This window comes from Aspergillus aculeatus (assembly GCF_001890905.1).
Source record: "Aspergillus aculeatus ATCC 16872 unplaced genomic scaffold ASPACscaffold_11, whole genome shotgun sequence".
Classification (NCBI taxonomy): domain Eukaryota; kingdom Fungi; phylum Ascomycota; class Eurotiomycetes; order Eurotiales; family Aspergillaceae; genus Aspergillus; species Aspergillus aculeatus.
Window position 1 is genome coordinate 680194 of NW_017962986.1, and position 12782 is coordinate 692975.

The following is a 12782-nucleotide window of genomic DNA, read 5'->3' on the forward strand; positions in this document are numbered from 1 at the left end:
TGGTGATCTTATTGGCTGGGCTCAGGTGAACCCCTGTCATCGCGTACCAAGGAACACGTCTAGGGAGCGGGCCAGCCTTGAAAGTGGATTTTCGTGATGCTTTTGACATCTCGACCGGGAGATGGGCAGGGGAGTTCGAGGAGGTGGAGGGCTGAAATAGGTATGCATATTAGTTCATTGGCCTACATCACTCAGGTTTAACACGAATAGCCCCTGGGACACAGGGCGTACAAGCTCCAGCTTATCTCGGTTGTCAGCTGCCTGGACTTGAGTGAAGATGGTCGATTTGCCGTCCAAGATGTGTAAAAGTCGTATTCAAGTGGCAGAACAAGCAAAACAGCGAGGATAAAGTGGACTGCACGAGGAAGCTGAGCTAGGATAATTAAAATCAGCGTACGGTGCTGTTATAGTCACGTGAAGCTTTGCCTTCACGGGCTGGATATTGTCATCTAGATACGGATAGTGGATAGGGTAAAGCCTCGCAGATACTGCGCCAATAGCTGATATGCACCGAGTGGGTGTTATAGTCATTACTCGTATATATACTTTCTGGTAAGCATTCCCTTGTGAATGGTTTGCCTACTAATAATAGTCTACAGGCTTGCACAGTACTGACAATATCAACAGCCTTTAGCAAGTCATTGTCACTGTAGTCCATGACAAGGTCTAACCTGCATCCCCGCCTTAATGGTCCTATTTCCATTCACATTTCCTCCGCAGCATGTATACACACAATTTGAGATTCAGATATCAGAAAGGCTCCATGAACGTACAGGATCTCTGGTGTCGGTGAGAGAGGCTCGATCACATGGTTTCAAGTGTTACAGGGCTCCCCAAGTAGAACACTAACAGTGGCATCCAGTATGTTTGTGGTAACGAGATCGAGGTAGCCGTCTCCGTTGAAATCGCCCGCCGCTATCACAGTCGGGTTGTTGCCCACTGCAAATGTGGTCGCAGGTGTATGGAAGTTCCCTGACCCGGTCCCAAGCAAGATACTGACCAAGGAGCCCCCATAGTTCGTCACCGCGATGTCAAGATTACCATCCCGGTTGAAATCACCCGTCGTAATAGCCCTCGGGTTGGATCCCACGGAGAACACAGCCTGTGGCTGGAAGGTCCCGTTTCCTACCCCAAGTAAGACGCTCGCTGAGGCATCCAGGGAGTTTGTAACTGCAAAATCCGGCCGGCCATCTTTGTTGAAATCGGCAACCGTTACACCATATGGGCCGGATCCGACTGGGACTGCAGTCTGCGGCTGGAAGCTTCCGTCGCCATTACCCAGCAAGATGCTCACCACGTTGCTGCCCTCGTTACTGGCCACAATATCGAGATGGCCGTCTTGATTGAAGTCACTGACAGCCACACCGTCGGGCGTGTCCAGCACGGCATATTGAGCCTCGGGCCGGAAGCCCCCTTCGCCAGTCCCTAGCAAGATACTGACACTATTTTCATCGTGGTTCCCCGTCACCACATCCAGATGACCGTCTTGGTTGAAGTCCCCGACCGCGATGGCCACGGGGCCAGTCCCCACAGGGAACTGTAGCGGTGTTTGAAAGCTTCCCAATCCGGTTCCTAACAAGAGACTGACAGTATTGGCTCCCGTGCCCAAAACAAGATCCAGAATACCATCACCGTTGAAATCCCCCACGGCGACCTGAAACGACGCGCTGCCGGCAGCATAGGCGACCTGAGGCTGGAAGCCCCCCGAGCCAGTCCCGAGCAAGATGCCCACGGTCTCGTTTCCGGCATTCGACACGGCAAGATCGAGATGGCCATCCTGGTTGAAATCGCCCACTGCCACACCCCACGGGAGGTCCCTGACCGCATATGTGGTTTGCGGCTGGAAACTTGCGCACGGAACGCAAGCTCCAGACAGACAGGTGGAAGATGTAGGGCACTAATCGCTCGCGGCGGGTCAGAAGCCAAAGCCGTCCGGGTTAGTTTCTGTGTGTTGAAACCGCGAACTCCGCTGGCCCGGAGAAGAAACTCACCACGTTGCCACATTCCCCACAGTGACTATTATCGGAATCGAAGGAAGGGCATGTTTCGTTACAGAGACCCAAGCCCGAATTCGTGCAGATACAGGCGCCCTGGGAGCAGGTTGATCCGGTCGGGCACTGTGACACAGTAAGTATCGCACGGCGGGAGATTTCGTGACTGCAACAACCACAGGTACTCACCACTACCCCACATGATCCGCAGTTCGTGCTATCCGTACTGGTGTCTGTGCAAGCGCCGGAGCACAGTTCTTGACTCGTAGCCGCTCGGGCAGGCCCGCAGGTGTAACAGGGGCCTTGCCCCTTGGCTGCCAAACGCTTGCACGTCTTGTCGAGGTTCCGCTGTTGACACCATTGTGCGCAGGTACTATTTCTGGTGCCTGGTGCAAACCTGGCCGTCACTGTTGTGTAATGTTAGAATGACGGAGAGTTTGTGCACTACCAGGAGGAAGAAGAAGGTGGGCACACCGAAGGAGGTTAGGGCCAGAAGGGCAAGCACCGTCCGGGTCATAGAGTTGAGTACGTGCTTCTCAGGTCGTGATTAATGAATACGCTGGTTGCGATAGTTGCACGGTTTCGAAAAGCTGGGTAAGTTTACTACTTTTTGTCGCCTCGGACACCATATACAGGCGCTCCCAAGTATGAGCCTTATTTATAACTCCGTGAACTGATCCCTAGCCTCACTGGAAGGGCCCAATGCTTTGCACGGGAGACATTCCAATAGATTTAGGCTCAGATCATTTGTTCCCTGGGTCACTAGAAGGCATGTTGTGACAGCTTCAGGTCCATTCACCGATAGTCCAAGGGGATAGGTGGTGCTTCCGAATAAAGCTTCAAGGTTAGTGAAGAATTTTGCTCCTTCCGGCGCATCAACCCGAAAGTCGATTTATGAGCGGAATCTCGGGCACAAGGTACTACTCAGCTCCCGTTCTTCCCTCTCTCTCTCTTGTGTTGTGTCGAGCTAGCTCTGTTTATGCTTATGACATTCAAGATGCCATTCCTGTTGTGTAGCTTCTTTGTTCTCCGCATTCCTGAGTTGAACCTCTCCTCCATTCCCGCTGTTGGCAGGCATTTGTCCGTGGTTCCGATGCATCCGTTTTTGGTTACAACGCTCAGGTACTGCCCATGGCGTACCCAACACCTGCCTCAATTGATAGTCTTAAGAGCCTGCATTGGAAAATACAATGGGCGATCTCTCCGAATCGATGATCTAGAATCTGTGGGTGCGCCGGCCGTACAATCCAAACTTCAGCCACACCAGCGTACTCGCGTGCTTGCAGTCGGTACTGAACCGACGTTACTGGTGAGCATGACACCGGCGCAGCCAAAGCTTCAATTCCTAAAGGCCAAGTCTGAACCATACAGCTTGCTAGGGATAAGGGACTCGAAACCCACAGAGCGACGCATCCCGCCTTATGAGTGACGTCTAAGTCGCGTAACAATGTTTTCGGGAGAACCGAGCTCTTCCCCACAAAAAAGCATTATTTTCCATCGGTTCCCTTCGCTAGAGAGGTGCCTTTCCTGAACGGCCCGGACTATACGCGATTTCGGCCTCGATGGTCATTTCATACTGCCGCGGATCCCGTCACAAGTTACAAATGCGCAAGCCCGCATCAGCTGGAAGTCTTCACCAGTCCGCTTCTTTACATTTTGATGCGAAGCACTGACATCATTTGCACGTCCATAGTCGCCTGGATTGTGCTCGCCTTAGTAGAGGGAAGGACAATGTCGTAGATGAGGAGCGTGGAGTAACCTTTTTTCATCGCGTTTCTGATGTGGATGAGTTTTGCTTAGCCTTGTCGTCCAGCCAGTCGTGCAGGGCGGCGTGCATAGAAGAATTGTGGACCCCTGGATATTGAGCGATCGATTAGTACTTATCCTTTCAATCTTGAGAAGGGAGACCGGGCGTAAGGCTACTCACCTCGAACCGGCTGCGGAAAGAAGTAGTCATGCGCCATTGCCGTGATCTTCTCATCGACCCGAGTAGTTTCAGTGATCTCCGGCATGTCTTGCAATACGACGTCGTAAACTGCTGTCCACGGCGTCTACATTGCGGTCCATGAATCCATGGGCCTGTGAAGGTTTCGAAGTAGGAGGAGCTGGCTTGCAGCCGGGCATTGAAGCTGAGGCCGTCCGGATCGGTCGCTGCGTATCTGCTTCGCTCGACGCTCGTGGGCTCGCGGTAGCCTATGTTGGCTAGGTAGGTGGGTAGGTGCAGTGCTGAACTGAGGTACTGATATGTTCTTTGCAGAGCATGAGAACGGGCGGCTTGTGTTATCGACGTTAGTGGAGCGTAGGGGATACTCACCCGGCTTGTAGCGAAGCACGGACTTTTGTGCTCTCGTCGCCGATCGCAGATGAGTTTTGTTTTTGTGGGTGATCGAGTGATGAGGTCGCGCTAGTGGGGGTTTGGGCAGGGAAGGGGCACAACAGGCGCATTTAAGGGTTCGGTCGACTTACCATAAAGTATGGCATGTTATGATGCGGGCATAGAAGACTTGGCTAAGAGTTTCAGCACGGGCTGCGAGCGATGATAATCCAATGGATGTGGGGCGGCGGGTGATATGACAGCGGGCTACTGGGGCAACTTGGGTCGCTTGGTTTCTCCCGTGCGTGCTTGCATTGCGGAGAAGTGAGTCTTCTTGTGCGAGGAGTGGACCAATAGTTGCGCTTGGCCGGTCAGTGAGATGTTGTGACGGGGATGCCTTTAACTAGACCAAGCAGGTCAGGGGTTGGGCTCGATATCAGGCGGTACCTCCAAATTGTACTCAGATGCCTGCTATTTGATTGGATTTGGCGTGAACTATCTATCGAGACAATAAGCTAGGTACCTATCACAAGATCCAGAGTGCTTGAGGTATCTCCATGGTAAGTAAGCACTTGTGTCCGGATTCTGAGCGTATCTTGTTTGGGGATTAAGGGGGAGAACCCCTCAGACGGAATGAGGGGGGTTCAGAGCATGGAATAGTGAATAAGGCTGACTATCCTGGTGTATCAAGCCCCAAGTATCATATGATACAGTTTGAGTGTCGATAACTTGCAATGGCTGGTGTCATGTAGTTGTAATCTGGAACTCTGCGCTGTCACTCGGATCAGTCCAAGAAACATAATACATATGTAAGAACTGAAACGCGCAGGACTATTCCCGCCAACCGATGTCTACACTCGACACTATATTATTGTCAGTGCCCCACCGCCAAATAAACGTTAAGCCTAAGCAACAGTGTTCATTAGCTTGGTAGTAGGCTTACTCTAGAAAGAGCAAACTGAGGTTTATGTAGCGCGCGCACGGGACTGGGCACGGGACTTGGACGGTAAATCCTTACCAGGCTGGAAATTATCCACCCTTTTCTCGCGTTACATCATAGCACCGTACATTTATATAATTTAAAAGGTATATGAATTCAGCTAACTGAAGGGGACCTGCTAAACCTGGCAGCCTTGTGCCAAGTAGCCAATCGAAGGCCACTCTATCAAACTGCTTCTTGAGGTGTTTGCCCAGAACTGGGGCACTTGGACAGGGTCGTGGAGATGTGTTTTAGACTGTGTTTCGGTCCATGGGCATATGTGACTGTGGTATATGAGACCTAGTGCCGTCGCTATGTTGTTCCTTTTATTGGCGCATTCTCGAATGAGTAGCAGGTGCCGCCCTCTGACACACCCGTGTCATACTTTAGAACCATGGATCAGGGACACGACGAGGTGTTTCTGATCCGACACCCAAGAACATACGCTTTAGAATTCCATCATCGTCAAATGACTCATCCTCTGCCTGCAACATAGTTAATCGCAATCTCTGCACTCCTCATTCCTGCACTTTAAGTCTCAAATCACTTGGATCCTCTCACGAAACCAACTTACACACTATTCTGAAACACACCAAATCACAGCTCCAAGTTCATCTCAACCAACGCACAACCCTCTGAAGAAAGTCGGTTCTTTAGCAGCTGAGATGTCGACACGAAACCCCAAAGACCGTGTTGTCATTGGCACAATCAACAAGCTGGGTTGGGACCTGCTGATCCATTTCTGCACCGACGACAACTCCCCTTACAGCAACAGCACCCTTGTCAGCGGTCTTTCCACCTTCTCAGCCCTTACTATGCTTGCCGGTGCAGCAGTCGATCCCAAGCAACGCGAGATGTGCGCTAAACTCGGCGCTGGCAGCCTCCGCGACCTGCAAGCCACTTACCCGGGTATGCGCCGCATGCTTGAATCCGACAATGTGTTCCACTCGGCCAACGGGCTCGTGGCTGAAACTCAAGTCTGCCTCTCTCCACAGTACCAAGATTATTTGAGACGGCTCATGGTGGACGCCAATCTACATTTTCTAAACCTGGCCGACAGCGTGGCTGAGATCAACAAGTGGATCTCTCGGACAACAAAACGCAGGATCCCGTCGTTGCTGACAGCAGACGACCTGCGCGACTCGGCCGTAGCTCTCATCAACGCCCTGATCTTCGCGGCCGCGTTTGCCGAGCCGTTCCGTCCGCGCGACACAGTCCGCTGTGCCCCTTTCTACCCCACGATAAAGAATGGGTCGAGAGCAACTGCCACAGTGGATATGATGTATAGGCATGGGAAGGGGGTGCTGGTCTATCAGGGCGAACGGTGCACAGCCGTCCGCCTGCCCTACCGCTGCACACCGCCATCGGAGTGGTCGATGATCGCCTGCCTACCCAACAAAGATACCCCGATCCAGGAAATGCTCCAAATCCTGCGTACCCGGCGAATTCCCTCATTTGCACAGCATCGAGTGGGCAGGCTCGGTCTGCCTCGCTTCGAACTTCAGGTGCAACATAAGCTCAACAGCACGTTGCAGGCGCTGGGGTTTCCGATTGACGGGTCTTTCCCAGCTCTAGATATGGGAGGAGACACCCAGGTGGGCAACATCGTTCAGAGTCTGAGTTTGGAGTGTAATGAAAAGGGCACGGTGGCCGCCGTAGCGACAGCGGTAATAATCGGACGCGGCGGACCTCCCCCTTATATCCCTGAGTTAATATTCGATCGCCCGTTTGTGTTTGCCATCGTGGCGGATGAGCTAGATTTGGCCATTTGTACCGGGCTGTTTTCCGGTCAATAGATGTTTTCTTTTCTTTCTTTGATATCTTGCTCTCTTCAATCTCCGCTTCCCAGTTCTCTAGTTATGCTCCTGATCTGTCTGTCCTCTCTCTTCATGGCACTTCTAGTTGCACTGTTTGCCTTGCTTCGTCACTGAGCTTATCCCCCGCAGTTAATGTAGCCCAGTACCAAATCGTTTTGGGCTCGAATTGCTGATGTCCTTCATTTTGCTTCATCACAACTAGCCTACAATTTGTGCAAGCCGTAGTCACAGAACAAGGCTGCCAGGCCTAGCCTTGCGTTGACTTCCTAGTCTCCATGGTCCACCCGTCCCAGCCTCCCCCTGCGCCACACCCGCGAAAGAAGTGTTTCGATTCTACAACTCAACGTTCCATACCGGAGTGCTTAAGTCACTCCCGCGCAGAATGAACTTTTCTGCAGATACTGCGAGTCGAGAATCCCTGCTTCAACTCAGGTGAGCTAGACAACTAAGCCAGAAAAGAAAGGACTGGGTTCGACTTGGACGTCAGCGACTTCCTCGCCGTGCTGCAGTTCGCCAAGACACTAGACAGGCGCTTCGTCGATGCGCCAAATGAGTTCTAAGCACTGTCCCGAGAGTATGCACTCTCTCCCGACTTTCAAAGGACCAAATAGCAAAGGACATTCTAACAGCAGCCAGTCAGTGTGCAGCGCCTCTCCACTGTTCTTCAGGCAATCGACGCCTTAGAACCAAGTCATGCGCTTGAGGATAGACAGAAACAACGCCTGAACCAGATTTCGCGAGAGTGTGAAGACGCGTTGGACGAGCTATGGCAATTGTTGGATCAGTATCAAGAGGTCAATCGTGATGACCATGAGCACTGCGATGCCAGTACCAGAATCCGGGAACCTCGCTCCCTGAGGGTGTGGAGGCCAGTCCCGTGCAATGCAACCGGCGCACAAGAGATCCAGGACCAGCTACGGCCGGTAATAGATACGTTTGATCGGTTTCTGGTTGATTTGAATGTGTAATGAAGAGGCTTGTTAGATACTCTCTACGGTATCTTGCAAGAAACTTATTTTCAAAGCACACTTTCAAGTAAATGAGGGAGGGCGTTCCAGACCAAGAAAAAGTGAGCCAGTCAAATAGCGCTTAAGAAAGACTATCAATGCCAAGGTCCATCAAATCGAACAGTCTGGGCGAACAGAAACTGGCGCAGCGTGCTGGTGCTGCGGACGGGATGTCGATACGCTTAGTTTCCGGGGGGCGATTCCGACAATAGGTTTTATGCCAATAGAAAAGATAAAACACCTGGGATATTCAGTCCGTGCGCATTCTGTAGAACCTGGTCTCTAACTGACGCTGATTGGTGCCGGGTGGTTGGCATTATCTCACTGATCACCTCTGCCAGTCAACCACTCGGCGGCGTTGGAATATGTCGAAAGGGTCTAGAAGACCTAGTTCTCTGATGCGCCTGCGCCGATGGCTGCGTGCCTTCTGATGTAGCTGTAGTAGTCTAGATTAAGTTGACTGAGTAGATGAATCATAGAACAGTGGTCTAGAGCCGTCACATGCACGGACGGATCCACTGCCCCCTGCTAAAATACTGAAAACTGGACCTCTAGCACCGTTGAGCCGGGGAGAAGTGGGACAGGTGTGGACTCTCTACTGTACATCAATGACTACTGATATAATTCCACACTTTCGGGACTTCCCCAATTCAAAGTTTTCGATAATGTTTGACTATATTGCAAGGCTTCAATATAGCGACCAAATCGGGAAGAGCTTGTATTAGTCGTTACACTACTGTCTTATGTACTGCCACATACACAGTGGTCCCTCGGTTTGGTAGGCTACCAGTAAACACATTTGTCTAGTGCAGTGAATTAAGTTGTCCTTAATGCCTAAACTCAACAGGCACCATCGAGGCTTCCTTCTGGCTACTCAGCTCTCACTTTCCTTTCTCCCCCACACATATTTTTCCATCGAGATATCCACCAGGAAAAGAAACGAGCACCCTACGCGACCGCACATACCCTACACTCCATGTCTCGCTTTGATCCCTTTACCTTTGTTGACCTCTGCTACAGCATAGTGGACAACCATGCTCTCGAGGCCACGCTCTTTATTCCAAGTAGTCTGTTGTCCCGCCCCCGCCCCGATAAGGACAACAGCAACAGCACCAGCAAACGCAGATGCCCCGTACTTGTCCATTTCCACGGAGGGAGCTTCCTCATGGGCCACCGCCGCTACGAACCCTGGGTGGCACAAAGGTTCCTGGACCTCGCCCACGCCCACGAGGCGATCATGATTCGACCCGACTATCGACTTCTCCCTGAATCGGGTGTGACTGATATTCTCGAGGACATCGATCACTTCTGGAGATGGATGCAGCGAGATCTGCCCTCAATCATGGCAGATCAACATCCGGAGTTGCGGATCCTTCCCGACCTGTCGCGAGTGTTGTGCTGCGGGGAGAGTTCCGGTGGGTGTTTGGCCGTGTATTCCGCTCTCGAGCTGGGCTCTATCCTGTCGAGGGAAGAAATCGAGGAAGGTACGGAGATCACCATACGGGCGGTTATCTCCACCTATGCGCTGCTCGACCCCGATGTTCCGGAACTTCGCATTCCACAGCCCAGAACGTTCATGGAAATGAGGCCTCCCCCGCCCAGACAGGCAGAGGCAGTGATCAGGAAATACATGGATGGTTGCTCCCCGAATTTAGGCGCGATCCGATCGCGCCAGGAACCGTCCCCAAAACTGTGGGAGTTGTTCCTGTGCGAAGTGCAGCAATGTTACTTTACTCGACTACTCAAGCACACAGACGGGGGTACTCATGCGGTCAACATGGTGGAGAGGATGGTGGCGGAAGCAGAAGCAGAGCAGTCAGTTGTTCCGATGTGGATTATTCACGGCAGAGATGATACGGTTGGTACGTTGTTTGCGTGGTTTGCGTTCCGCGTTGGGTCCGTCTTCGTTGTACTGGCTGCTAATTGAGGACGACGTGCAGGGCCCTTATCAATGTGCGGTGAACTTTGTCCAGCGGTTGAAGGAGGTCTCTCCTAGTACCCCTATGAGACTGGACGTGTTGCCAGCGGATCATCTATTCGGCGTCGACATGACTACAGATGAGGAATGGATAGCAGAGGGAAGGCGTGTTTTCTTGCACAACTACTGGCCTTGATATAATGAATTACATGGGATATTTGAGGGTATCAGGAAGCCGGCGACAGATGGGCTCACGAGTTGAACGAAACCAGCTTCGCGCGTGTAGAAAGCACTTGCCTTCGTGGACTATATACATGACGCTGCAAGATTTTTTTGGGTGTCGTTGAAACTGCTACACCGTGTTTCATGACGGTACCGGACTTGGTAACTTAACGCCCCGTCGTACTGTACAGTACGTATCACATTGGGTTCGAGGGCCTTTTGAGTTTAGAGCTGTACCGTGGCTAAGGAACAATGTATGACTCTCCTTGGACATCTATAAACAAATCGATGATACAAACGTCCACAGGCCGAGGAATCAAGCTATTCAGTGTTCAAAGAGGTGGGAAATGTTCAACACCACATATACCACACGGGCATGACCACTGCACTATCTCTTCGTCGCTGGATCGATTAAACCGGATAAACCCCCTTGGCCCAAACCATGGGGCTTAGAGACAATTTACCAACTATATAATTTTGCTTGATGCTTGCCAGATTGTGGCCAGCTTAACCTCTAATTGACTCACACTCATCCCGATCAGCCTGAACATGACAAATCCCACGAGCCTCCGGAATGGCACCGTAAATGGCCCGTATATCGGGAAAGAGCGAGAATCCCACCACCCATCTCAATCCGTGGAGTCAGGCGCTCCCGTCCCGATTGCTATTTGCAGCATGGGAATGCGCCCTACCAGGCGGAATCCGCGACGAAGAGACCCTGTATGACTTCCTCATCGACGGCAAAGATGCCCGCTCCGTGATCCCTCCCGATCGATACAACATCGACGCCTATTTTAGCCCCCATGACAAGCCCGGCACCGTGTCCACGAAGCATGGCTACTTCCTCGACGTCGACTTGGGGAACCCTACAGTGAGAAGCGCGATGGAGGCGGGCTCCGCCCGGCTGATTACGGAGCAGGACTTCCTCGACACTCTGCAATTAACCATAGCTCGGTCGTCGGCCCGCCTACCACACGATGGCAGGCCAGCAGGCACCGCCGCGGGACTAGGACAGGTGTTCCACAACCCCAGCCAGGTATCCCAAGTGATGGAGTCCCAACTGCCCATCACGCACCCGGACAACCACAACATCTGGAAGCGCGACCCGCGGATGCCCATCTACCACAACATCGAGACAGTCGCCGTGCAGGGCGAAGGTGCTACGGGCGGCGGCGGCGGAGTTCCTGGCCGGGAAGCTACGCGACCGCATAGCGGACTTCCTGGTGCACAGGCCAGAGGACGGCTCGGAGTCGTTGGGTTTGGGCATGTCGCTCACCGAAGTCGGGGTGGATTCGCTGGTGGCCATCGAGCTGCGCAACTGGTGGAAACAGAACCTCGCGGTGAAGGTGTCGGCGTTGGAGTTGAAGAGTGGGGGTAGTATGTTGGAGTTGGGGGAGTTGGCGGCGAGGAGGCTGCGGGAGAAGGTGTTGGGCAATAGGCAAAGATAAGATGATGCTTGAGAAGGACTTATTGGTCCGTCAATTTCAGAGAACAATATTATATCTTGCATTTTCTCCAATGATCAAATTTGATATATCTTTGCATATACGCCATCCTTATTAGAGCGTCAACTATCTTTGTTCAATGTCTTGGGCTGGAGTTTAGTCTTTGGATAGCTATTGTGGTAATTGTAGTGCGATCATCTTGGTCTGATATGCTGCCTAAAGTGGATTTTAAGTAGACTGGGAAATGGGTTGCTGTACAATCATATGTATAAGAACTGTTTACCGACTGTTTGTCATTTCCTTCGGTGGAGGTGATGGTGCCAGAGTGTGTCGTCGTGCTGTCGTGGGTGTATAATGAGGCTGCGGGGATATATTTTTCCCTTCTGGACTTCTTAACTCTTGCGGAATATACCGACGAAAATATTCCACGGTATCAAAACAGGTGCAACCAACATTGTTTGATCACGTACACTGAAATGAAGCTACCTATCCGTTGGTTACTCAATCTACTAATTTATTCAAAAGTTGTGGGCAAAAAAAGCATAAGCGAATCCCTGGGTTCATGCGGGAGATGGTGGTTGCAGATCAGCTGTGCTGCTTTTTCGGGTCGCGTGGAACGAAAACTGCTTAATAAGCAGTTTGATCATGTGACTTCCAAGCGACCCTGTTACCTACACAAACAGAAAATTTCATTCCACATCACCTTTTTCAGTACACTTACACACCACACCTCCCACCACCAATCATTTCCCTCTTCTTCCCCACATCCGCAACCATGGCTCAACTGAGCGAAAATGTAAGTATAACTGCTTATTAAGGTCTTATTTATTGCTTATTATCATTTGTATGATAAGAAAGTGATTCCAAAGTGATTTTTTGATGAAAAACTGATAAATTTCGAATGAAATAGTCCTGGTACGTGTGGTACTTGCGTGAAGTCGAAGCCGGGCACCTCAAGTTGCCTGAGTTTGATACCGTGAGTTTCTAACTACTTTCTAACTACTTGACAAGTTGCTTGCTAACTGCTTAGAATGCGGTGTGAGGTTCAGATTCATTACGGTGAGGTCTACTGTCGCGTGGATGAATCGG

General features: G+C 51.5%; 5 protein-coding genes across 5 annotated transcripts; 3 read left to right on the plus strand and 2 right to left on the minus strand.

Moving 5' to 3' along the window:
• Positions 1–814: 814 nt before the first annotated feature.
• ASPACDRAFT_61910 (uncharacterized protein) lies at positions 815–2508 on the minus strand (the record flags this gene model as incomplete). Its single annotated transcript, XM_020203721.1, has 4 exons — positions 815–1840; positions 1992–2117; positions 2181–2339; positions 2389–2508. The coding sequence occupies 4 exons, from the start codon at positions 2506–2508 to the stop codon at positions 815–817; spliced, it is 1431 nt and encodes a 476-aa protein (XP_020054738.1).
• Positions 2509–3756: 1248 nt separating this feature from the next.
• On the minus strand, positions 3757–4003 carry ASPACDRAFT_44902 (uncharacterized protein; the record flags this gene model as incomplete). Its single annotated transcript, XM_020201511.1, has 2 exons — positions 3757–3845; positions 3919–4003. 2 exons carry the CDS (start codon positions 4001–4003, stop codon positions 3757–3759), a joined length of 174 nt encoding a protein of 57 aa, XP_020054739.1.
• A 1946-nt stretch (positions 4004–5949) lies between these two features.
• Positions 5950–7080, plus strand: ASPACDRAFT_61911 (serpin family protein; the record flags this gene model as incomplete). Its single annotated transcript, XM_020203722.1, has 1 exon — positions 5950–7080. One exon carries the CDS (start codon positions 5950–5952, stop codon positions 7078–7080), a length of 1131 nt encoding a protein of 376 aa, XP_020054740.1.
• Positions 7081–9084: 2004 nt separating this feature from the next.
• Positions 9085–10035, plus strand: ASPACDRAFT_61912 (alpha/beta hydrolase; the record flags this gene model as incomplete). Its single annotated transcript, XM_020203723.1, has 1 exon — positions 9085–10035. The coding sequence occupies one exon, from the start codon at positions 9085–9087 to the stop codon at positions 10033–10035; it is 951 nt and encodes a 316-aa protein (XP_020054741.1).
• Positions 10036–10834: 799 nt separating this feature from the next.
• ASPACDRAFT_44905 (uncharacterized protein) lies at positions 10835–11696 on the plus strand (the record flags this gene model as incomplete). The annotated part of the gene is made up of 2 exons (XM_020201512.1): positions 10835–11405; positions 11461–11696. 2 exons carry the CDS (start codon positions 10835–10837, stop codon positions 11694–11696), a joined length of 807 nt encoding a protein of 268 aa, XP_020054742.1.
• Between the last annotated feature and the right edge of the window lie 1086 nt (positions 11697–12782).